Source organism: Urocampus carinirostris, chromosome 8, assembly GCF_059441175.1.
Source record: "Urocampus carinirostris isolate Australia breed hairy pipefish chromosome 8, RoL_Ucar_1.0, whole genome shotgun sequence".
Taxonomy (NCBI): domain Eukaryota; kingdom Metazoa; phylum Chordata; class Actinopteri; order Syngnathiformes; family Syngnathidae; genus Urocampus; species Urocampus carinirostris.
This window is the reverse complement of record NC_142356.1, coordinates 8790977-8816684: the sequence shown is the minus strand read 5'-3', so window position 1 is coordinate 8816684 and position 25708 is coordinate 8790977. Positions and strand designations below refer to the sequence as shown.

Below are 25708 nucleotides of genomic sequence, written 5' to 3'. Positions count from 1 at the left end.
GGCACACTACCATCGTAGCGTGTTATATAGAGTATCTAGATAGTGCTACACAGAATACACACTGCTATAAAAATACGGTAAAATGCAATGTGGGGGGTGTGGTTTAATGTGGGCCTTTACTCCGCCGGGTGGAGTTAAAGAGCCTCATGGCATGAGGAAGAAAAGATCTCCTCAGTCTGTCCGTTTTACAAGACTGTGATAGAAGTCTGTCGCTGAAGCTGTACTTCTGTCTGGAGATAATGCTGTGTAGTGGATGTGATGAATTGTTCATGATTGACCGCAGCCTTTCCAGTGCCCGTCTCTCAGCTACTGTTGTCAGGATGTCCAGCTCTGTGCCCAAAACTGAGCTCACTTTTCTCACCAGTTTATTGAGATGAGAGGCATCTTTCTTCTTGACGCTGTCTCATAGAAGAGGGCAATTCAAACTGGGGCCACAACTGTGTCAATTGGTCTTATTTGGTAGTGAGTTCACATTTACCATGATTACGGATGGTAGCGAAGACTTATAACGCCGCTAGCCGCTTAGCTAGTTCCGGCTCTTCTTCCACCATAGGTCCCCTCATCACGCCGGCACGAGAATTCTTCAGGGCAGGGAGTTGATTCCTCGAATAAACGCATTTTTGTGCGCTAAAACCCATGTCCATAGGATAGAAAGTCATCCAAAGTGTAGTTGTTAAACGGGAAGAAAAACACCGAAGATAGGAGCAGACAATAAAACAATAAATCACAAAAAGTGAGAGATAACAGGGCAGCTGCTGGAAAAGGCAGCCGCTCTGTGGCGGCGCTTCTTTGAAGATGTGTCAAGTGTGACTAAATTTTGTGCAGGCTTGGGGAGTAACGGAATACATGGAACGGCAAAAATGATGTTGGCAAGCTGTTTGGATTTATTTTCATTTTGTTTCCGTCGCATTTTATGTTCGTTTTGCCGCAGCTCAAAGAGATCAAAGCTAGGAGAGAAAGCTTACCACGTGTTGTGAGTCATTTTATTCATATTTAGTTTCTTATGTCTTTTATTAGCATATTTGGTATCGGAGTAATCCAAAAGTAATTGAAAGTAATCAAGTTGAAGTAACCCTACCCAACCCTGCCCATTAGCCACGCATTCTCACAGGTTTCCATGCCACACTATATGGCAATCTCACGTTGCCATCCCCACCTCAAAACGATTTAATTTTGAATCCTGAGGTTTTTTTCTGTACTAGTCTGCTCATCACTCATTCACATGCAACCTATCAATGAATTGGATGAGTCCTTTAATAAAGCTTTCTTTTTTTTAGGATGCAAAATTCAACGTCTGAAGAAAGCTGACTCCAAATCCCAAAAAACCTCTGGCCGCCGTAGACCGATTGGAAAGATGAATCCTGCTGCTGTCACACTAACAAACTTCTTTAAAATGAAGAACAAAACAGATCAACAGTGCAGTCTGGTGACTCCTGCTGACAAACAAAACCATGTCCCTGAGATTCTCACAGCACCGCAAAATAAAACAGGAGCTGCGTCACTCATCCTTTTTGAAGAGGTGACACACTCAACCCTGAAAGTGTCACAATTAAGTTTCATGCTTCGGTGTTTCTTCTATTTCTAACTCACAGGCCGACATCGTTTTCGAGGACGATGTAGGCTTCTTGGCAGCTATCAAAACCTTCATGATGACGACTAAGAGGCCATTGGTCCTCACCACTAATGGTAGAAATGGTCCACTATCATTTGAAATTTTTTAGTTTGAAACTATTCAGCTCTAAAATGATTCAAAGTAATGCTTTTTGTTTCTTCCTTAGATCCTACATTCAAAGAGCGATTCGGCGGCAGCTTGGAAGAAATTGTTTTTAAGAAGCCATCAACAGTAAGACCCGGTTGTGCCACACTCTCATGGTTATTACCGTAAATTCCGGACTATAGAGCGCACCTGATTATAAGCCGCACCCACCACATTTTAAGAGGAAACCCGATTTTGTACATACACAAGCCGCACCTGTATATAAGCCGCATGCGCCCACATTTAAAAATGTAACACAAACACAAAATTAACCCAAACCCGATTTCAAGTCACGCGATTGAAACTAAATGTCCTTGATTAAAGTCCACAGTTCAAAAATCACAGCGGCAAAATGAACGGAAAATGATACCGGTACTTAAGGTTTGATGCAGACCTGCAGAGTCCGGGTCCCGTTGAAAGTAATCCAAGGAAAAAAGTGTATATTTCCAAAGGTAAGGGTGGGAAAAATATATCAGATGAACACATTTACTCACGCAACTCCTTTTTCTTTAACCAACTTTTTACCCCCTCTTCTTTCCTTTTCTGCTCCTAACCTTTAGCGCTCCCCACTTAAACTCGGCACCCCGCGTTTGTTCCGCCCCTCATTTTTCGTTCACCCGTGCAAAACATATCAGAATAAGTGTTTAAAATAAATACAAATAAGTACTTTACAAAAATATACAGTTGCAAATACATATTATACATGGGTTACACATATTTACAAAGAAAGACGGTACACCGAGAGAGTTTTCAAAGCTTTACTAACAATAATATAGCTTTGACAGGGCAGTTAATGGTAGCAACACTCGAGCGCCGCTAGCGTCCTCACTAGATTACATAAATTGGCCGCATCACTGAATAAGCCGCAGGGTTAAAAGTTAGGGAAAAAAGTAGTGGCTTATAGTCTGGAATTTACAGTAAATCTTTTACCAACCTGGGCAGTAGGGGCACCTCCTGTGGTGTGTCTTGGGCAAGTACTGCCTGGCGGCACCCATCCCTCTCTAGGCTGTTTTTTCAGGGTAGGGATTTGCTCCCCCATATGTAACTGATAGTTCTGGTTTCCCTGGTTACCAGTAGTAAGAGAAGCCTCCTGACCTGACTCAGATAGAGCACTTTCATCATCCGATCGCTATTTAGATCCGATCGCTAGGAGATTACGTCTTAAGTGAAACTACCCACGCTCAAACGTATCCACCTTTTGATGCATATTACCGTATTACAGGTGAATGTCTGCAGCTACCTGCAGTTGCTGTGTTTGGCTGAGGGTGTGCACATGGAGATGTGTGATGTGAGGAACCTCACCACAATCGCCAGAGGGGATGTCAGACATTGCCTCCTCCAGCTGCAGTTGTGGGTGGACAGCATAAAAGGTGGTTGCGATCCTGTGTGTTCATGATAGACCTGATTTAATTTGGCTTGAAATGTGTTCTTTGTATCGGTTGTGTGTAATTTAAAGGAGGAGATGCCGGATTTGCCCAACCAAGTGAGGGCTGCACTGCGAGCATGTTAGGTCTACATTCTGTCTGTCAGAACCATCTGCTAAATCTTCTGAAGGTATTTTACACATATTTTTCAATCCAGTCGCGTCAAATGAGAGATTTTGCCTTTAAGAAAATGGTAAAACGCGTTCTGATTTTAAACATTTTAGTCCGAATGAACATTAAGGAAAAAAAACGAGTGATGCGAGGGCCACTTGAATTCACATTTAACCGGGTTAAAAATTCTTCTACCTGAGCCGGAAATTGTTTGATATTTTACCAAATTTGGGAATGGTCAAGACCCAGATGGTTATGAAAACTACAAAAAGAGCAGTCCCAAATGAAATGTTCGGATTTTAAATATATACGTTTTCTATGTTACTGAAGTATTACTAGATTCTGTTTTTAAAAAAAATAAATTAAGGAAAATCTCATCTAAAACGAGCAAAATTATCTGCCGTCTCATACATCAGACAATTAATGCTAATTTTACATATTATTTCGTTTTAATAGACTAGCAGTTGAAATATTCTTTAAAAAAGGAAAGTACAGTTCTTATAAGAATGGAAAACTGAAAATATACCTGCTGCAGAGAACAAAGATTTAAGTATTTTTCTTTACGTTTTACTAGAAAGAAAAACAAAATATTTAACTACAAAATGTAGTAAAATACGTATTTTCAGACACTTTTTCTCCTTTTAAGTTTTTTGCTGCTCTCAATTTAGAAAAATGTTTACTTGCACATCATTTTGCTAATTCTTTGCTCATTTAATGCATTTTTAACATTTCTCTAAACAATGTCACAAATATAGTAAAATATTGATTGCAAATCCTTTTTCTCGTTTAACTATTTTTCTGACTAAAACAAGTTTAAAATGTAATTTGATAAGAAAACAAGTGATTTTTTTTTTCTAAGAATGTAATAATGTATCCCTACCAAAACACACCATTAGGAAGAATAATACTGTAAATTGTTAATGTGCATAATCCGAAACACTTAACAAAATAACTGTTGTCATTTTATGTACACCCAGCAGGCTATTTAAAAGTAGTGTTTTAAAATTTGCCCCTGTGGCCTTAATTTGGGCAACCCTATTGTAAAGCCAGTACTACATCACAGATATTTTTGCCACCTTATTTATTTCTGTTCATAGATTTTTATGATTCTATGTTGTCTTTTTCAGCCTTGCAAGCTACCGTAAATTCCGGACTATAGAGCACACCTGATTATAAGCCGCACCCACCACATTTCGGGAGGATAACCGATTTTGTACATACACAAGCCGCACCTATATATTAGCCGCATGCGCCCACATTGCAAAAATGCAACACAAACACAAAATTAACCCATACCCGACACAGTCCAAAAATCACAGCCGGCAAAATGAACGGAAAATGATACCGGTACTTAAAGTTTGATGCAGACCTGCAGAGTTCGGGTGCCCGTTGAAAGTAATCCAAGAAAAAAAGTGTATATTTCCAAAGGTAAGGGTGGGTAAGGGTTTTCAAAGCTTTAATAATGATATTATAACTTTCATCCCAAACCGTGCCTGTGAAGGGTAGCAAAACGCTACTAGCAACACGCTCGCAACACAGTAGACGGCTGTGTTAAAAAAACATTCCGTACTTGTAGTAATCACGGTAAACCGTCCTCATCTTCCTCCTTATAACTGGCGTCATCAAAGTCGTCTTCCCCAGTATGGGAAAGAGACTATGTCATATAGATGTCGTCCCACGTTCCCTTATTCAAAAAGACTAGCAACACGCTCGCAAAGTAAAGTTTACTTGCAGTAGCTCTGTTTCCTTCTTTATCGGACTGCTCGATTGCATTTCACTTGAAAGCTGCGTCATGTGCCTTTCTTTTTGCAATTTGCATGGTGAGGATATTTCTACGCTAATTTAATTTGTGCACAAGCTAAGAAGTTGCAGTCTTCCTCGGCGCATATATTCCAGCGGTCTAAATCTTACCTTTTGTACTCGAGCACCGCTGGCGGCCGTTAGAAAAATTAAATAAATTGGCCGCATCACTGAATAAGCCGCAGGTTTGAAAGTTTGGGGAAAAAGTAGTGGCTTATAGTCCGGAATTTACGGTAATTTTGATAAGTGTTTCCGTTTGCCTCATCAGAATCCATGGGCCAAAGCTGACACAAACACGCTGGTGGAGAGCTGGAGACGAGATGTTCCTCTACTTTACTCCAACCTGGACACACTCATCCCCATCAGCTCTCACGAGGAAGCTTCAGTGCCCATCAACCCAATGAGGGACACTGCAGTCACTGGGTCTCGTCCGACACGCAAATTAAAAAGAAGCTCTTATTGTCACAGGACTGAAAAAAGTGCGGCCTGTGTGGACTTGAAATGTTTGAATGCATTGGCAGAATTCTTTGACATCATGTCATACATTGATGCCACTACAGCAGTCACGCTCGATGCAGCTGCACACACGGAATTTGTCTGGACTGGAGCTGAGATCAAAGACAGTTTGTTGGATGAAACGGGCGAAGAAGACCAAGTACAGAGTCGCAGCCGAGAAAGGATGTTAGATATTCAGGCATCTATGGAGGCTTTGGGCTGTCGCAGGTGTTGGACTGAAGCACAGACACGCCCACCAGCAATTGGACGAAGCAATGGGATACATCTCACTTGCCAACCGCCAGGTGACCCTATGTGAGTATTCCGTATTTCACCCCGTTACTGAAAATGCAGAACTTCCTTAAACGATTTAATATACAGTAGACGACGGGTAGGGAACCTATGGCTCGGGAGCCATATATGGCTCTTACCATGAGTGCGTATGGCTCCGAAATAAAATGTAACTATTGCACATCTCTCTGTGGCGTTCCAAGTCAAGTGATTTCATCCCGATTTTGGTCCATATAAAGCCGAAGCAACTTAATGCAGAAGTTCGATAAGAAACTATTTAAACTGATAAATCAAAACCCTGGCAAACGTTTTTCATTGGGTGAGCAGTACAGGTGGGCGGATCCCTGCACACAGCGCAAGGCACTTTCTTCTCTCTCTCTCGCTCAGTGCAGTCTACACCGAAAGTGAATATGACGATATGCTTATCGTTTGCAGTAATTTGTGACATTTTTACAAAAGAACTTTGCATGCACATTGTTTTGAAACCGTAATTAAGGACAAATTTAATGTAAAAGAATTGCCTCAACACTCTTAACTCAAGGTGGAAGACAAATTGTAAATGGCATATTTACATTGATTTGGGACACAGGATTTGGCATTATTATCATTTCATACTTTTGATTAAATCATCAAATGACACACAGTGAAATAAAATGTGCTGAAAAATTAGCTTCTGTCTAGAGAGCGTGTTTGGCAGTTTTTTCAATTTTGTCTAAAAATATATGCTGTGGCTCTCTTAATTTCTTTTGAAAACATTTTGTGCTTTTATGGCTCTTTGGGTCATAAAGGTTCCCGACCCCTGCAGTAGACCCTCAGGATATGACGTCCCCACCTTACGATGTTTTTACTTTACACAGTCCAATATGATGTATTTTCAGCCCCTCATAATAACATTTTGTCCACTTAACAGCATCAACAACAAATTAAGTCAAACTTTGCAGTATTCATGCATATGACTGTTACTTCTCTAGACGGTTGGTCTGCTATTGGTTGGCTTTACAGCATCATGGAGACGTCGATATGCTTTTGGCTCCATTTATCTGTTTAGTTCAGTATCTTGCGTAACAAACCGTGACTGGCAATGGGTCCCAAGAGTTTTAATGATAGTAAAGAAAGAATCAAGAAGACCATAACACGAGAAACAAAATTTGAGATAATAAAATACAATAAGGCGGGACATTACCCTCGCTAATACATCTATGCATGTATGCGTATGGGTATATGTATATATATATATATATATATATATATATATATATATATATATGCATCTTTTACGTCGGGCGTTCAACTTACAAAACGTCTCCGCCCGGGTGGCCGACAACTTTAAAAAAAAAAAAAAAAAAAAAAAAAACGAAAGACTTTTTTGCAAATCAAACGTTTGCTTTATTCTGATTAAATCTTCGTTCGGTTTGGAAATTTCGGAATTTCAGTTCGCTTGGCAATAGAACAAAAAATAAAAAAAATACCAAAATGAAAAAGTAGTGAAGAGCTGGAAAAAAAAACAAAAGGAGAGAAAAAGAGAAAAAAAAAGAGCAGGAAAAATTCAGGAAAAAAAAGCCAGAAAAAAAGAAAAAGAAACAAATAAAAGGAAAAAGGAAATAGAGAACAAAAAAGCAAGAAAAAGGTAACAGCGGGGAAAAATTAAACACAATAAGATTTTTTTTAAAAGGAATTAAAAATAAAAGTATCAAAAAACAGGGAAAAAGGAGAAAGTTTGTGTTGCATTTAAATAATTTCCAATTATATCAAGTTAATCTTGTTGCCAAAATTGAACTTCCACTAAAAAATGTAATTAAATACAGTTGTGTATCGTGCAACCGACTAAATAAGCCCCCCAAAATGTTAGTATTATGCGACAAAGATACCAGGAAAAAAAAGAAATGGATATGTTTGTGAAAGAATTGTAAAAACAAATGACGTTTGTAGGCCAAAAACAACCTTTGCAATCGTACATGAGTCAATTCATTCAAAAGTGAAAAGTAATTTTGCATTGCTGGAAACTCAGCAAAATATAACTTGATGTCAAGTTTTGGACACGTTAGATAATGACTTAGTTGCCACACTTGGGATTGCTGTTGCTCACCGTTGTTTCAAGCGTTGCTCACCGACTTTGTGTGAACGCTCAGATCCGTAAGGAAAATTACAGGGAACATTGATCCTGGGGGTCTACTGTACTGATTTGACATTTTTTGTAGTTACACAGGTTTATTACATGCTTAGTTCATGCTGTATGTCATCCATTTTGTGGACCCGGTTTCCTGTGCATGTACGTCAACATATGAACAAATGTATCTCCAGCACATATAAGAGAAGGTACAAGAAAAGCCATGCCATGCTGAGTCACCAGCCATTTGGCCTGCTGGGAAACAGGCGGGCTGTATGCGTCGACTACCTGCCAGCCCTTCGCTCGATCAGTCGCATCAACAGGCAGCAAGACAACCGGGGCAGGTGAGCAAACAGTTTATTAGTTTTATATTGTTTTTTTTTTAATGACTTTAAATTTTAGCAATGCGTCTACCATGCAATTCCGTAAATGACCATGTCTTTAGCAGGGTTGGGTAGGGTTACTTTAACTGGATTACTTTCAATTACTTTTGGATTACTTCAATACCAAAAATGCTAATAAAAGACAAAAGAAACTAAATATGAACAAAATGATGACTCACGACACGTGGTAAGCTTTCTCTCCTGCCTTTGATCTCCGGCAAAACTAACATAAAATGCAGGATTGGGTAGGGTTACTTTAACTGGATTACTTTCAATTACTTTTGGATTACTCCAATACCAAATATGCTAATAAAAGACAAAAGAAACTAAATAGGAATAAAATGATGACTCACAACACGTGGTAAGCTTTCTCTCCTGGCTTTGATCTTTGGCAAAACTAACATAAAATGCAGGGTTGGGTAGTGTTCAAAAAACTTGATTACTTTCAATTACTTTTAGATTACTCCAATACCAAATATGCTAATAAATGACAAAAGAAACTGAATATGAATTAAATGATGACTTACGACACGTGGTAAGCTTTCTCTCCTGCCTTTGATCTCTTTGATCTCCGGCAAAACTTACACAAAATGCAGGGTTGGGTAGGGTTACTTTACCTGGATTACTTTCAATTACTTTTGGATTACTCCAATACCAAATATGCTAATAAAAGACAAAATAAACTAAATATGAATAAAATGATGACTCACAACACGTGGTAAGCTTTCTCTCCTGGCTTTGATCTCTTTGATCTCCGGCAAAACTAACATCAAATGCGACAGAAACAAAATGAAAATAAATCCAAACAGCTTGCCAACATCATTTTTGCCGTTCCATGTATTCCGTTACTCCCCAAGCCTGCACAAAATTGAGTCATTTTATTTCTATTTAGTTTCTTTTGTCTTTTATTAGCATTTTTGGTATTAGAGTAATCCAAAAGTAATTGAAAGTAACCCAGTTAAAGTAACCCTAGTCTGGTCTTTAGGTATGTTATCTAATATCATTCAAAATCAAAGCCAATTTCTCTTCACAGGTGCATAAACTACCTCCACAGTTTAAACTTGGGCTTTTCCAAGTCATCACTTCAACTCCTGGCCCAAGATTTCTCCAGCAAAAATCTGACAGCTTGAAAACAAAAATAACTAGCGCGCACACACTTTTATTTATCACTGGATTATTTCAACATAAACAAAACATGATATGTAAATAAAGATTTTTCTTTTGCAGTTCAAGCGCTGTTCCCTGCTTATTTTATTGCACGATGAAGAAAGTAGACAAAACATCCTAAGGAGAATTTGATGCAGTTCCCAGGTGGCTTGATACCGTGTTTCATGCTATTATGAGGCCAATCTTGTGTTTCATGTTTATGCGGTAAGTAGAACCACATTTTTTTCTCTGTACTATCTTCCGATGAATTTTAATATTCTCGGCACTGTATAATTATTATTTTGTGGATAGCAGCATTGGGGCTGCACGGCGGCGCAGTGGATAGCGCGTGTGCGGCACAGTTCTTAGGTCATGGTTTCAAATCCAACTAGTTTGTGCGGAGTTTGTATGTTCTCCCCGTGCTTGCGCGGGTTTCCTCCAGGCACTCCGGTTTCCTCCCACATTCCAAAAACACGCATTTCAGGTGAATTGAATTGTCCCTAGGTGTGACGGAGTGAGCAAATTGTCTGTCCCTCTGTGCCCTGCGATTGGCTGGCAACCAGTTCATGGTGTCCCCTTCCAACTGCCCGGAGATAGCTGGGATGGGCTCCAGCACCCCCGCGACCCTACTGAAGATGAGCGGTGCAGATAATGCATGGATGGATAGCAGCATTACCTTCCCATTGTAGACATTTTTGAGTTGTGTTTTGTCTATAATATAGTGAAATTTTCAGTAAGCAGAAAAATGGCCGTAGCAGGATTAAGAAAGGTTGGTTTAACAGTTAAACTAATTTTACAAAAAGTCAAGTGAGGCCACATTTATTTGTATGGCTCCTTTCGCGAGTATACATGGCTCGTAGATAAAATTTGACTTTTGCACATTTCTCTGTGATGCTACAATTTAGGTACATGCTAAGCCGAAGCAACACTGACAAGATCAATGGTTCAGTCCAGTATAAATAGGGCATATTCAACTAGAGTTTACAGTCAATGTCACACCAACATACCCCGTTTTGGCAGTAGGTCGTTTAGAGACCCTTTAAGTGGAAGCTCATTAAACTACCGTAAATTCCGGACTATAGAGCGCACCTGATTATAAGCCGCATTTTAAGAGGAAAACTGCTTTTATACTTACACAAGCCCGTTGAAAGTAATCCAAGGAAAAAAGTCTATATTTCCAAAGGTAAGGGTGGGAAAAATATATATCCACTATTGTCCGCTGCGACCACAAACACGTCTCACCTTTACTCCACTTCCCGTCAGCCCCGTTGTTTTCGCCCCTTCTTTTTGATTCGCCCGTGGAAAACACATCAGAATAAGTCTCTAAAATAAATACATTACAAAAATATACAGTTGCAAATACATATTTTACATGGTTACGCATATTTACAAAGAAAGACGGTACACTGAGTTTTCAAAGCTTTAATAATAATATAACTTTCATCCCAAACTGTGACTGTGACAGGTAGCAACACGCTACTAGCAACACGCTCGCAAAGCAGTAAACGGGTTTGTTAAAAAAATATACCGTACTTTTAAAAATCACGGTAAACCGTCCTATTCTTCCTCCTTATAACTGACGCCGTCAAAGTCGTCTTCCTCAGTATAGGAAAGAAACTTTGTCATATAGACATCGTCCCACGCTCCGAACATTTGGGAAAAAAGTAGCGGCTTATAGTCTGGAATTTACGGTATATGTTCACTGTTGAGATATTTTATTATGAAAACCCACTGATCAAACTGAAATTAAGTAAAAATGCCAGAGAACCACTCAGAGCATTTTGATTGGGTAAGTGGTAGAGGTGGGACATAGGCTTAGGCATTATTCATATTTCATAGAATTGATCGAATCATCAAATGGCGCATTGTGAAATAAATTGTGCTGAAGAATTAGCTTTAGTCTGGAGAGCCAGGGTAGGTAGATAGGTAGGTATAGCTCTTAATCACAAATTCTCTCAAAAGGCCTGCACAGGCCCCAATTACACCAACACAATGTAAGGCTGTTGTGGATTGTCTGGAGTCGGCTTGCATAAGGAACGCATCATGATAGAAAAAAGGGAAATTCCAACTTGTTTACCCCGAGTGCAAATGTTGGCGAAAATTATTATTAATAATCGCCTTGGACGAAAGACTGGTGTTCGTCCTGCCAAGATTTCTTGGCAGGGAGCAGGCCAGGTCAAACCGACCCAAGACATTTCTTGGAAGCCGACCCCAAAACAGTTCGTGAAAGTTATATAAAAGATTAAAAAACAACCGGTCCGGTGGCGTGGAAGTACACGTGTAAGGGGGACGGGCGAAAACTAATACTGATGTTGTATTAGGATATAAAAAGCCACCCGTCTCTGAAGACGGTGAGAGACTTCGAGATTACTGTGGATACGGTTCAATAAACGAACTCTCCCTCTGACGTCACGACTCCGTTGCACCTTGTTTTTCAAGTATTATTAGTAAATTGTGGGGCAAATTGATCGGGCTGTTTCCACACTGAAAATACAGTATAACTTTGAAGTTAATTTTTTCAGTTAAGTCGCTGTTTCACATTGGGCTGTATAGAGGTGTGTTGAATTGTCTAAGAACTCTGCCATTAAACCTATGACCAGTATTCTTTACACAGCCCACATACAGAATATTCTTAGAAATAAATAAAACACACCAATATTAACCCCCTAAATAATTATAAACATGTTAAGCATCCCCCAATATATGCACTGTGCCATTTAATCAGGTCTAAAAAGAAATGTCCCCCCCCAACCTCTTGACACCCTAAATCAGGGGTGGGAAAACTAACCCTAACCCTGAAAGCCCGACACTTTTGAATCCTGCCCGCCAAATAAAAATGGTGAAAATAAAAAAACCTCCGGGCATAGCCCTAATGCATATTCTCAAATGTTGTGCTTAGAAACTGGGACCTTATGTATCTTTAATTGATGAAATTAATCTATAAACAAATTTAAAATGAAATACAAAATGTACATATAGATGTCTTTCTATATAATTATTCATAGTACAAACGAGAACAATTTCATATGTCGACATCATTCCTCGTGTCTTGCGTTGGATTTGCCTGGCCCCTCTACCTAATTTTCTAACCCAATGTGGCCTGCGAATCAAAAAGTTTGATTGCCCGGAGTTAAAGCAATGGTTTGCGTCTCCCCCAGTTTCCAGGTTAACCGCTGATGAGTTTTTCTGCGTGTTGCCAGATAAGCAGCGACTAGTCAGACCTACCGAGCAACTCGAAAAAAGCCACCGCCTGCAGGAGCGCGTCACACAGCACCCCTCCTTCACTTCTTCTGCTGCTCATCTGAAACCAGTTCTTGTACTTGACCAGCAGCTCCGGCGGGAAGTTTACCCTCGGCATCTTCTGCGTTACGGACGCCGTCATCAGCTCCTGCACCGTCTGCGACCCGCTCATGCGCGACTCGCCCAGCATGAGTTTGAAGTGGCGTCCCACGATGCCGCGCGTCATGTTCAAAACTCTGGTGGGAGAATCTGCTAGGTTAAGGCAAGGCACGTTTATTTGTATAGCACAATTCACACATGAGGCGATTCAAAGTGCTTTACAGAAATGGCAAAGAGAAAAACACACAATTATAGTTAAAACATACAGTGGAACCTCGGTACTCGACCATAATCCGTTTCAGAACCCTGTTCGAAAACCGATTTGTTCCATCACCGAAATCATTTTTCCCATTAAAAATAATGTAAGTCGTTTTAATCCGTTCCAACGCCCTGAATGTTTACATTGAATGTTTAACGTAAACATAAAGCTAGCCCTGGCTAATCGTACGTTCGCGTTATTGTAATCTTCCGTACGAAAGATTACGCTAACATGAACGTGTAAAAGTAAAAAAATCAGGTAATTTACACGTCATTTAGCACCCGGGTCTCCACAACAAGTGGTGATTGGTTTATTGGAAAGGGGGCTCCGTTCCAACACCCTGAATGTTTACCGTAAACATAAAGCTATCTATCTATCTACCTTGGTCATATCCCTCAAGAGGGGTGACCGACAGCAAGACACACACAAACAAAAACAAAGAAAATAAAAGAGAAATAAATACCATAGAAAAAACACACAAAAATTTTTGGACCATGGCCAACCCAATTGCCCAAACACCCAAACAAGTTAGGCACCTCGGCACCCAAGTTGGTCATGCTTTCGTCCCTCCAGATGAAACGGGACACCAGAAAGCAGCCATGTCACTCGGGTCAAGGTGACACAACACACTGTTCAACCGCAGGGCCTGACAGCTTTCACTGGTTTACCCCTGCTGCATCATACGGGTGCCCAGCCCATCCTTAAGAACGCGTCCACAATCCCACTATCCTATTACAACACCTCTCCACTCCTTTCTATCACCAAGAAATAGGTTAGAAACATAAAGCTAACCCAAGCTAATCGTACGTTCGCGTTATCGTAATCTTCCCTACGAAAGATTACGCTAACTTGAACGTGTAAAATTTTTTAAAAAAGGGCTAAAACACTTGGTACACCTATATTAAAAGCAAAACGAAGCACGTCCACACGCGATAACAGTCGGTCACGAAAAGAGCCATCTACACCCGTACGCCGCTCAGCATGGCACCCTAGCATACGCACTCACGCATTACCGGCGTTCGAACTCCGATATTTTGACCCGACAGCGAAGCAAGAATTTCTCGAAATTTTTGGTCGGACTCCGATTTGTTCGAACTGAGAGGCGTTCGAAAACCGAGGTTCCACTGTAGAAGAAAAGACCTTGAAAATTGAAAATGGGGTTTTTAAAATGCATTAAAACCACAGATAAAATATAATAAAATGAATGAATTCAAATAAAGTGAAGAGTGCAGATAGAACCCTTTCAGTTGTATGCATAGTTGAACAGAGCTGTTTTCAGCCTGGACTTAAACATTGTCAGAGTACACGCCTTTCTGACGTCATCAGGAAGACTATTCCAGAGTTTAGCTGCATGGAGCTGAAACGCAGCTTCACCCCGTTTAGTCCTGGCTCTGAGCACCAGCAGAAGGCCTGTCCCTGAGGTTGTCAGGGTCCGAGATGGTTCATATGGGACCAACATGTCATGAAGAGACTAATACACCAGTAGAGCTGTTTTAAAGTCTATTCTCTAAGCGACAGGAAGCCAGTGCAGAGACCTGAGCACAGGACTAATATGGTCGTACTTCCTGGTTCTAGTCAGGACCCGAGCAGCAGCGTTCTGGATGTTCTGCAGCCGTCTTACAGCTCGTTTAGAAAGTCCAGTCAGAAGGCCGTTACAGTAGTCTAACCCGCTAGAGATAAATGCATGGATAAGTTTCTCTAAGTCTGGTTTAGACCGTAAACCTTTGATTCTGGCAATGTTTTTGAGATGGTAAAAGGCTGATGATGTTATGGATTTAATGTGGCTGTTAAAGTTAAGGTCTGAGTCCATTATTAACCCGAGATTTCTAACCTGATTTTTAGCTTTTAAACTAAGTGATTCCAGATGACTGATGATACTTTCTCTGGGTTTTTGTGTATCCACAGCATCTACCGTAAATTCCGGACTATAAGCCGCTACTTTTCCCCAAACGTTCAACCCTGCGGCTTATTCAATGATGCAGCCAATTTATGTCATTTCTCTAACGGCCGCCAGCGGCGCTCGAGTACAAAAGGTAGGTTTAAGACCGGTGGAATATATATGTGCCGAGGAAGACCGCAACTTCTTGGCTTGTGCATAAATTAAATTAGCGTAAACATACCCTCATCATGCAAATTGCATCAAGCAGTCCGATAAAGAAGGAAACGTAAACTTTACTTTGCGAGCGTGTTGCTAGCGTGTTTTTGAATAAGGGAGCATGGGACGACGTCTATATGACAAAGTCTCTTTCACATACTGAAGGAAGACGTCAGTTATAAGGAGGAAGATGAGGACGGTTTACCGGGTTTTCTACATGTACAGTATGTTTATTTAACAGACCCGTTTACTGTGTCGCGAGCGTGTTGCTAGTAGCGTTTTGCTACCCTTCACAGGCACGGTTTGGGATGAAAGTTATAATATTATTAAAGCTTTGAAAACTCTCTCGGGGTACCGTCTTTCTTTGTAAATATGTTTAACCATGTATAATATGTATTTGCAACTGTATATTTTTGTAATGTATTTATTTTAGAAACTTATTCTGATATGTTTTGCACGAGCAAATGAGAAAGAAGGGGCGGGGCAAACGCAGGCTGACGGGAAGTGGAGTAAAGGTGAGACGTGTTTGTGGATGCGGCCGACAATAGTGGATATATATTTTTCCCACCCTTACCTTTGGAAATATACACTTTTTTCCTTGGATTACTTTCAGCGAGCATCCGGACTCTCCAGGTCTGCATCAAACCTTAACTACCGGTATCATTTTCCGTTCATTTTGCCGGCTGTGATTTTTGGACTGTGTCGGGTATGGGTTAATTTTGTGTTTGTGTTGCATTTTTTCAATGTGGGCGCATGCGGCTGATATAATAATAATAATAATAATAATAATTTCCTTGTATTGTCATTCTGTGTAACAATGTACACAGAACGAAATACAGGTGCGGCTTGTGTATATACAAAATCGGTTTTCCTAACGAAATGTGGTGGGTGCGGCTTATAATCAGGTGCGCTCTATAGTCCGGAATTTGCGGTAATTATAAATGGAAAAATTGTCAAACCTGGGGGGAATGTTGACATCCTTTGGGAAGTTCCTCGGCTCCAGGAGCGCAAACAGCATGGCCTCTACCACCTTCATGTGCGTCATGATTGGGAAAAGACTAGTGTTCTGCATAGAGATGGCGGACTTCTCGATGATGTAGAAGTCTGCTCGGGGGAGGAGGGAGACCACTGCTGACACCTGATCGTGGCAAGAATACCAGGTCGGCGTAGGCCATTGATGAACTGACTTTAAAGTATAAATTGTTTTTAAACTCACATCATTGAGGTAGGCGGACGCCAAGTAAGTGCCATTCATGAAGTTGGGGCAGTCAAGGTGTCGCCAATCCATTACTGTCATCCCTCGGTCCACGTGGGCCCACGCGATCCGATTTGTAGCGCATACTATTGAAACGATGGAGTTTGCATCCTGTATTGGAAATTGAGAAGGTGACAAATGTTTATTTAAAAATGTCAATGCTTGTTTCCTTGGGGGGGATAATATTGGACTAGTTGCATCACAGGTATTTGGCAAAAAGGGGGGACGGGCTGCTTAGTAGACACTTGGTGCCACACTATTATACTTGTCAGGGATCAATTGTAAGGTAGAGGAAAAAAATAACACTGCATCGAGTGTTTCCCCCCTGCGACTCTCTGGCAACCAGTTCAGGGTATCCCCTGCCAGAAGAGAGCTGGGATGGGCTCCAGCACCCCAGCGACCCTACTGAGGATAAGCGGTGCAAACAATGGATGGATGAGTTTTTCCCATACTATGTAAAAACGAGTGGGTTTACAGTGTTCTGGTTTGCCCGCGTCCCTGCATCCTAGACGCATCATTTTTGCTGGGGACGCATTGCGTCAAATCAACCTGCGTCCCCGGGACGCAACGTTTTTGACACCAAATTGTCATTATTACCCGATTACTTTTTGTAGATTTACCGCACTCCAAACTTTTCGTCAGGCAGATCCGCCATTGTTGTTTTGGTCTCGCGCCGATCTCGGCAAACGAGATCTCGTTGCTTCGAGATGACATCATTGTTGCGGCAGTTGTCGAGTAAAAGAGAATATGCCTCAGAAAAAACAGTTGGTACTAGGTACATCAACACAAAATTGGTAATTTCTTCAGTGTCGGTAATAAGTCGAAACATAACACAGAAAGTGGTAACAAAGGCAATAATTCCGGCACGAAAAAACGGTGGAGAAATTCTTCAGAAGACCGCAAAGGCAAGGAAAACACGTGTGTTCAAGCGAACAATTCGACGAAAGAAAATAAACAAAAGAATACTCCTAGCAAGAAAAGGACTTTTCTGCCCTAATGGACTCAATTATATTCCTGGTTACGCTATGAGGAGGATGATAATGGATTGGACCTTGAGAAAGCATTACAACTATGGCGGGACAGCAAACCACGAAGAATATACGAACTGAAAAATCTGAAGTGATAACTGCTTTGTTTTACCAATTAACTGTGATGATTAAAACTGCATGAATATATAAATATTTCACCAATATTATTTTGTATAGTGTACAATATTGTGCACTGAAAATCTTGAAGTGATAACTGATTTGTATTACCAATAAACTGTGATGATTAAAACTGAATGAATATATAGATTGATATTACATATTTAATTTCAACCTCGATAACACTAAATTTTGGGACCCATAGATTTTTGAGCATGCGAGTCCCTGGGACCCATCACTTTTTACAGGTAAAATGAACACTGGGATGGATGAGTTTTTCCTATACCATGTAAAAACCAGTGGGTTCAATTGGTCGCCGCCAGGGTCTCAAACATCCATCCATCCATTACTTGTACCGCTTATCCTCAGTAGGGTTGCGGGTGGTGCTGGAGCCCATCCCAGCTATCTTCGGGCAGTGGGCAGGGGACACATCGAACTGGTTGCCAGACAGTCGCAGGGCACACAGAGACAGACAACCCACGCGCTCATTCACACCTAGGGACAATTTGGACCGGCCAATTAACCTGATATGCATGGTTTTGGAAGGTGTGCCATGAAGAAAACCCTCGCAAGCACGGGGTGAACATGCAAACTCCACACAGCAAGGCTGGTAGCTGGATTTAAACCCATGAACTCAGAACTGTGCTGCGGATGTGCTAACCACTGCACTGCTGGCCGCCCAGGACTCAAACATGTATAAAAAATAATCCTCTCATTAAGTTTTGGTTAATTGTTTTTGTTCGCTGAGCAGAGAAGGGAACCGCCACAGCAGCACTCTCTCTCTTGTTCTCTCCCTCTCTTTATCTTATTTATTTCTCTCTTTTTCTTTCTCCTCAATCTACTAGTCTTTATTTCTTTCTCTTTTTCTTTCTTTTGTTGTTTATTTTTCTTTGTCTTTCTTTCTTGCTTGCTTGCTTTTTCTCCATCTCTCCTTTTCATTCTTCCTACCTCATTAGTCCGGCCCCTGAGAGAATGTTTGTTTTATCTTGTGGCCCCCGAGTTAAAATGACTTTGACACCCCTGTCTTAAAAGAACCGGAATTCCCATCACTAATAGGTTTTGCTTTAGAATAACATACCTGTCAACTTTTATGTTTTCCCATATTTTATACATTTTTTGATCATTTCGAATAGTGTATGCTGTATAACAATTTTTGTGTCTGGAAGAAATAAATAATAATTCCCTCGCCCCTAGACACGACCCGGACACCTCTAGACTGTCCACCCACCAGGGTCTCACATAATTCAATGCGGAACACTGGAATGGATCAGTTCTTATCCTAGCATGAAAAACTGTTATTATGCAAAGGCATTTCAAATTAACATCATACTAAATTATAATTAATGTACTAGTTTGGCCCAGAGTGTCTGAAAATATGAAAATATATTATTTTCCAAAGCAAAAGCCAATCACTTATAAGAATTTATGTTCTTTGTTCAAACCTAGGAGAAGGACGATTTAAGATGAGTCAGCGGACCAGTGTTTGACCTGATGCATGTGAACGCCTGCATGGACCAGCTGGCAGAGATGGGAAGCTGCGTCGTGGCCGTCATAGACTTTCTGGACTAGTTTATAGGCTGGGGGCGTCGCTGCTGTCATGCACTTTCCGGACAAACATGTTACCTAGTGTTTGTTATGTTTGTGTATTTTAATGCTAAATGTAATTCACTCTGGTCATCCTGAAAGGGGGATACCACTTGTGAGGTCCCTTCTCAAGGCTTCTCTTTTTCCTCACGCTGAGGTTTTGAGTTGTTCCTTGCCCGCATGTTGTTTTAAGATCAGGTAATTGTGTCATTGTAATCCTGTGCAGTCCTTTGAGACATTTTTGTGAATAAGGGCTATATAAATACATTTGACTTGACTTGACCTAACCTTCACATTTTCATAATTTTGATCGGTCTATATATATATATATAAAACATAAATAATGCTAATGATAATAAATTGAATAACCAAATGACTATGAAATTTGATTACGAATTTTTTTTTCATTCAACACACAACTGATCACAACGGGTCAGGTGCAATCGACATTTCGTTCTGTGTACATTGTTACACAGAATGACAATACAAGGAAATTATTATTATTATTATTATTATAAAGGATGATAAAAACAGATGAACCTTTAGTGTTGTGCAGCTAAAATTCTTAGATTCTGCAAATCTTCAATTTAAAAGGTTTTTTTTTGATAATGGACTAAATTTAATAGATTAACAAAAACTATATCTATTTTGTAACAATGACAATAAAGGTACCATATTTTCCGCACTATAAGGCGCACCTAAAAGCCTTTATTTTTTTCAAAAGCTGACCATGCACCTTATGATACAGTGCGCCTTTTTTATGGATCAACATTAAGTTTTCCAACTAACTTGCAGCCGCCGACTCGATTTTCCCCCGAACGCCAAGTAGTACGCGGTGTATGCTGGGATTTATTTACCGGCGTTTCATTGGATAACCAATGTGTCAATCATCATTTGAATGGATCACTATTGGCTAAAGTTATTCGGAGGTCAAGGGGAGGATCCTTTTTATCATTTACAGGCTGTCATTGGCTTGAACGGCAAAACAAAGCCTGCAATTGGCCAAAAAAGACGTGTCAATCATCAGTTGAATCGATCACTATTGGCTAAAGTTATTCGGAGGTCAAGGGGTGGATCCTTTTATCATTTACAGGCTGGCATTGGATTAAATGGCAAAACAAAGCCTGCAATTGGCCGAAAAAGATGAATGCGTATAGCACGTGGCTGACGGCAAACAGAAAGCATTTTTTTCTATTCTGTATTTGTAAATATTTTATTCTCCTGGATTTACTACCCTCACGGACATTGGCTGCACATTATTATGAACACAACGACTTCGGTGAGCTACTCCGGGTTTTATATTGTCCCTGTATCTTGTTTCAGACTGAACTCAATGTTTCTGTGATAAGCGTGCAGATAATGGATGGAATGGAGTGTCTATTTTTAAATTTAACTCAATTCCAAGTGTTTATTGTCATATGCACAGAAAAGTTGCGAGCGAAAAAGAAAATATAAACTAGGGAATGTTTGGCATTTCTTGAATCCCAAGACTTTAACCTTCCGAATGATGGAACAATGCATTTGAGTGACATCGTACGGACACCGCATCCGCACGTGTTCTTGACACGTATTTGCGTCTTTGCAAGCTTTGGGAATGTTAAGGGGGTAATGAGTTGGACTGAACTATCTGACTGTTTTGTCGACGTTCCCATTGTAGCGCCTTATAATCCGGTGCGCCTTATGTATGTCAAAAATAGGACCAAAAACTATTTTTTGGGGGTGCGCCCTATAACCCGGTGCGCCTTATAGTGCGGAAAATACGGTATATTCTATTCTATCTATATCTATCTATCTACCTCGGTCATATCCCTCGAGAGGGGTGACCGACAGCAAGACAAACACATACAATAACAAAGAAAATAAAAGGGGAAAAAATAGCAAAAAACACACACAAACAAGTTAGGCACCTCAGCACCTAAGTTGGTCATGCTTTCATCCCTTCAGATGAAACGTGACAACCAGAATGTCACTCGGGTCAGGGTGACACAACACAGACTTTTGTTCAACAGCAGGGTCCGACAGCTTTCACTGGTTTACCCCTGCCGCATCATACGGGTGCCCAGCCCATCCTTCAGAAAAATACCGCTCATGTAAAGCATCGTGTTTACCTCCAGCCAGGACAGGTCCACCTCAGGCCGGAGAAACTTGGCCAGTTGGATAGGTACCTTCTTCTTCTCCTTTGGGTTCAGGATGGACTCAAACACCACGATGGCGCTCTTGTGCTTAAGCCGCGGGACGTTGACCAAGCTCTCCAGCGTCTTAAAAGGTCCGTTTTTGCTCCTGTAGTCCACTATGTTGGCAGATTTGCGCCCACGGAGGAGTTTGACGCCGGCGAGCTCATCGGCGGAAGCGTTGTTGAGGAGGGTCAGGATAGCATCACGCTGCTTGGAGGTGTAGAACTCGTCCAGGAGAGCACTTTTCTCCTCTTTGTCTTCTCCTTCGCAGGGTGCGGAGATGACGGAGTTGAGGTTCTCTAATCCTCCCACTGGGATTCTGCTTCTCCAGCAGCATGTGCATTGGAGATAGCGCAGCTCCGTCACGGAGGGGGGACCAGGTTGTGGGCGGCAGAATAAGGCTTGGTGACTAGCATACTGACCTACACAGGAAAGAAGACAATGAGTTGGAGTTAGAAGAATACATAAATCACAGATTTGCTGTCTAAGCCCCTGCTCTTATAATTACTGTAAATTCCAGACTGTAGAGCGCACCTGATTATAAGCCGCACCCACCACAATTCGAGAGGAAAACCGATTTTGTACATACACAAGCCGCACCTGTATATTAGCCGCATGCGCCCACATTGAAAAATCGCAACACAAACACGAAATTAACCCATACCCGATACAGTCCAAAAAACACAGCCGGCATAATGAACGGAAAATGATACCGGTACTTAAGGTCTGATGCTGACCTGCAGAGTCCGGGTGCCCGTTGAAAGTAATCCAAGGAAAAAAAGTGTATATTTCCAAAGGTAAGGGTGGGAAAAATATATATCCACTATTGTCAGCCGCGTCCACAAACAATTCTCACCTTTACTCCACTTCCCGTCAGCCCGCGTTTGCCCCGCCCCTTCTTTCTCATTTGCTCGTGCAAAACACATCAGAATAAGTTTCTAAAATGAATACATTACAAAAATATACAGTTGCAAATACATATTATACATGGTTACACATATTTACAAAGAAAGATGGTACACCGAGAGTTTTCAAAGCTTTAATAATGATATTACAACTTTCATCCCAAACCGTGCCTGTGAAGTGTAGCAAAACGCTACTCGCAACACAGTAAACAGCTCTGTTAAGAAAACATACCATACTTGTAGTAAGCAGGGTTAATCGTCCTCATCTACCTCCTTATAATTGATTTCATCAAAGTCGTCTTCCTTCAGTACAGGAAAGGGACCTTGTCAGGTAGACGTCGTCCCACGCTCCCTTAATCAAAAACACGCTAGCATCACGCTCTCAAAGTAAAGTTTACGTGTGGTAGCTTTGTTTGCTTCTTTATCGGACTGCTCGATTGCGTTTAGCTTGAAAGTTGCGTCATGTGCCTTTCTTTTAGCAATTTGCATAATGAGGATATGTCTACGCTAAATTAATTTGTGCACAAACTAAGAAGTTGCCGTCTAAATCTTACCTTTTGTACTCGATCTCCGCTGGCGGCCGTTAGAAAAATGACATAAATTGGCCGCATCACTGAATAAGCCGCAGGGTTGAAAGTTTGGGAAAAAAGTAGCGGCTTATAGTCCGGAATTTACGGTAGTCAGCAAAGAATAGTGGATTGCAGAAAAACCAGTGCAGTTCATTTTAGGCATGCTTCAGCGGCCCAAAACCAAGGTAAAAAGCACTCTGCTGGCCCCAGCTCTCCGCAATAGTTGATAGGGGATAATACAATGTGGCCACAACTGTGCATTTTATCTTAGGTGAACCAGAACAGCACTCCTTCCAACAAAATTGCATTCTGCTTGCCCCTGCTCCTAGCAAAATTGGATTGGGGATAATGGATCGCGGCCACACAAGTGCAGTTCATTTGAGGAGTGAATACAGTAATGGCAGAAAAAGCAGTATACAGTATTGCCTTTAATCACAAAATATCTCAAAGGGCTGCACAGGCCACAATTGTGCTTTGTCGGTCCCTGCTCGCAGTAATATGCGATCGGGGATAATGGATAACAAAAGAAATGTCAATGCAAAGTACGAAGCGCAAAAGAGCAAGGATTCCAGTGTTGCTGTTAAAGTGACAAACATATCGCTTTAATCATAAAGCATTAAAGACGAGTAGACGTTTAATGAAAGAAGGCCGAAGCCAGGCATTACAAAGAGTAGGTGATTTTACCACCGTTACCATTTGTATCTTTAAATACAGGTAATGCTATTAGATTGGATGGTTTAAGAAAATAATGAGCAAATGATAGGATTTGAAGTTTTTCGCACGCAAACTAATGCTAAGTATCGGCGAACAGTCAACAAAACTAACAAAACAAAATGCTACTTACTCTTTTGTGAAACAGACGACACAATACGCCTGGTGACCCACATATTCACTGATGAAACCGTTTTGTTAATTATAATTTAAATGTGACATCGCACAACAATTTTAGTTGTCCTTTAGAGACTTATTGTGATTAAGGGCTATACAAATAAAAATGACTTGACTTGACTTGACTTTAGTTGTTGTCCGACTCTGTTAAAGTATCCGTAGTGAACAACTACGGCACTTTAGTTCCGCCCTTTCCGTGTCTGTGAACTCGTGTGATGCAGCTAAACTGCGCGCGCATTGTAGAGGCAGAATGGCGGAATTCGTTTCAGTTTATACTAGCCAAATGAAAGAAATAGAATGTAACATCTTAAACAAGCAGAAAGCATGCGCAAGCAGTTGGAGAGCGACTTGTATTAAGTTATCAAAGTCAACAATGAAGGATTTTTTATTTTATTTAATTGGCTATAAGGTTATTTAATATAATACAAATAAAATTTTGCTAAATGCAGTGGGGATTTTTCACGGGGAAGGCCTGGACAAGAATTATGTTTACATAAGAACAAGGACAAGGGGTGACGCGGGAAAAAGAGACGAGGTTACTGATAAGCTTTCTTGTTGTGAGTCCTTCAGACATGGCGGCGTCTTCCGGCGAGGAGGAGGTGATGTTGGCACCTGGCCCGCCCCAGGGGAAGAGTCAGCACGCCCCATGGGAGGGGCTGATGCCCCGACGTGTCAAAAGGACAGAAGACGGAGAAGAGACAAGACAGACAGACAGGAGCAGAGACGAAAAGATGGGGGGGCTCGACAAGACTAATTAGGCTAATTCGACAATAATTTGGCTAAATTCAATTATATTCACTTAATAATACATTAAGAAAATAAATCTGCCCCTGTGTGAAAATGCCTGTCTCTTGTCAATATTTTTTCCCTAAAATTAAGAAAAGAGCACGCATTGTTAGGAAGTTTGTGTTTGGTTAATGGAGTCAGATAACTAATTCGAACAATTTGGTAAACGCTAAATTTATAATATTGTTTAATTCCTAACAACAACAAAAACATTTGTTTGTAAAAGCCACTTTGTGGAGCTTTGTGTGTGACTTTTTCGCTTCATATAGACAGGAGTGGGTAAAAACACGTGACATTTAATCCCTTACATTGACTTGATTAAGGTTTCTACCTTCTTGGATTATTTTTAAATCACTATACTTTTTACTACAGTAGATTTGTCAAGAAGAAACTGTACACCCCTACATTAGGCTACCTCGTACCTGTCACTTAAATCCCATTGTTAGAGGAAAAACTCATCTCATCTCATTAGCTGCACCGTTTATCCTCAGTAGGGTCGCGGGGGTGCTGGAGCCCATCCCAGCAATCATCGGGCAGTGGGCAGGGGACACCCTGAACTGGTTGCCAGCCAATCGCAGGGCACACAGGGACAGACAACTCGCTCGCTCATTCGCACCTAGGGACAATTTGGACCGGCCAATCCACCTGAAATGTCTTTGGAATGTGGGAGGAAACCGGAGTGCCCGGAGGAAACCCACGCAAGCACGGGGAGAACATACAAACTACGCACAGGAAGTCTGGTAGCTGGATTTGAACCCACACAGAAGGTTCCCAAGACCTTAGAACTGTGCCGCACACGTGCTAACCACTGCCCCGCTGTGCTAGAGGAAAAACTATATTATAAATGTAGCGTTTACCAAATTGTTCGAATTAGTTATCTGACTCCATTAAACAAACACAAACTACATTCTCCTAACACTGCGTGCTCTTTTCTTAATTTAGGGAAACATATTGACAAGAGACAGGCTTTTCCACACGGGGGCAGATTTATTTTCTTAATTTATTGTTAAGTGAATTCCATCGAATTTTGCCGAATTATTGTCGAATTAGTCTAATTAGTCTTGTCGAGCTTCCCAATGTCCCGTTCTCCGATTCCGTCTGTCTCTGCTGTCTCTTCTTTTTGACACGTCGGGGCATCGGCCTCTCCCGTTGGGGCGTGCTGACTCCTCCCCCTGGGCGGGCCAGGAACACCCCAC

At 41.1% G+C, this 25708-nt stretch overlaps 2 protein-coding genes across 2 annotated transcripts in view; one reads left to right on the top strand and one right to left on the bottom strand.

Moving 5' to 3' along the window:
* Positions 1-19531, top strand: part of atad5b (ATPase family AAA domain containing 5b) — a 28359-nt gene extending 8828 nt beyond the window's left edge. The window contains exons 7-17 of the mRNA XM_088341517.1: positions 1278-1519; positions 1593-1686; positions 1779-1843; positions 2979-3126; positions 3213-3310; positions 5360-5901; positions 8179-8328; positions 9401-9738; positions 12714-13020; positions 15017-15144; positions 19053-19531. Of these exons, the coding sequence (XP_088197643.1) occupies positions 1278-1519; positions 1593-1686; positions 1779-1843; positions 2979-3126; positions 3213-3310; positions 5360-5901; positions 8179-8328; positions 9401-9497 (1436 nt within the window). The 3' untranslated portion in view covers positions 9498-9738; positions 12714-13020; positions 15017-15144; positions 19053-19531. The remainder of the gene's footprint in view (positions 1-1277; positions 1520-1592; positions 1687-1778; positions 1844-2978; positions 3127-3212; positions 3311-5359; positions 5902-8178; positions 8329-9400; positions 9739-12713; positions 13021-15016; positions 15145-19052) is intronic.
* tefm (transcription elongation factor, mitochondrial) lies at positions 12403-23887 on the bottom strand. Its single transcript, XM_088341518.1, has 6 exons — positions 23858-23887; positions 23683-23798; positions 21299-21786; positions 16423-16572; positions 16166-16344; positions 12403-12989 (listed from the first exon to the last, which is right to left on the bottom strand). Exons 2-6 carry the CDS (start codon positions 23723-23725, stop codon positions 12725-12727), a joined length of 1125 nt encoding a protein of 374 aa, XP_088197644.1. The 5' UTR covers positions 23726-23798; positions 23858-23887; the 3' UTR covers positions 12403-12724.
* Positions 23888-25708: the final 1821 nt, after the last annotated feature.

Coding starts and splice junctions, on each gene's coding strand:
- tefm (XM_088341518.1), bottom strand. CDS start 23,725: ATGTGGGTCACCAGGCGTATTGTGTCGTCTGTTTCACAAAAGA. Junction 16,573..21,298: donor TGGACCTGTCCTGGCTGGAG/GTAAACACGATG, acceptor TTTCCAATACAG/GATGCAAACTCCATCGTTTC. Junction 16,345..16,422: donor CGTCCGCCTACCTCAATGAT/GTGAGTTTAAAA, acceptor TGCCACGATCAG/GTGTCAGCAGTGGTCTCCCT.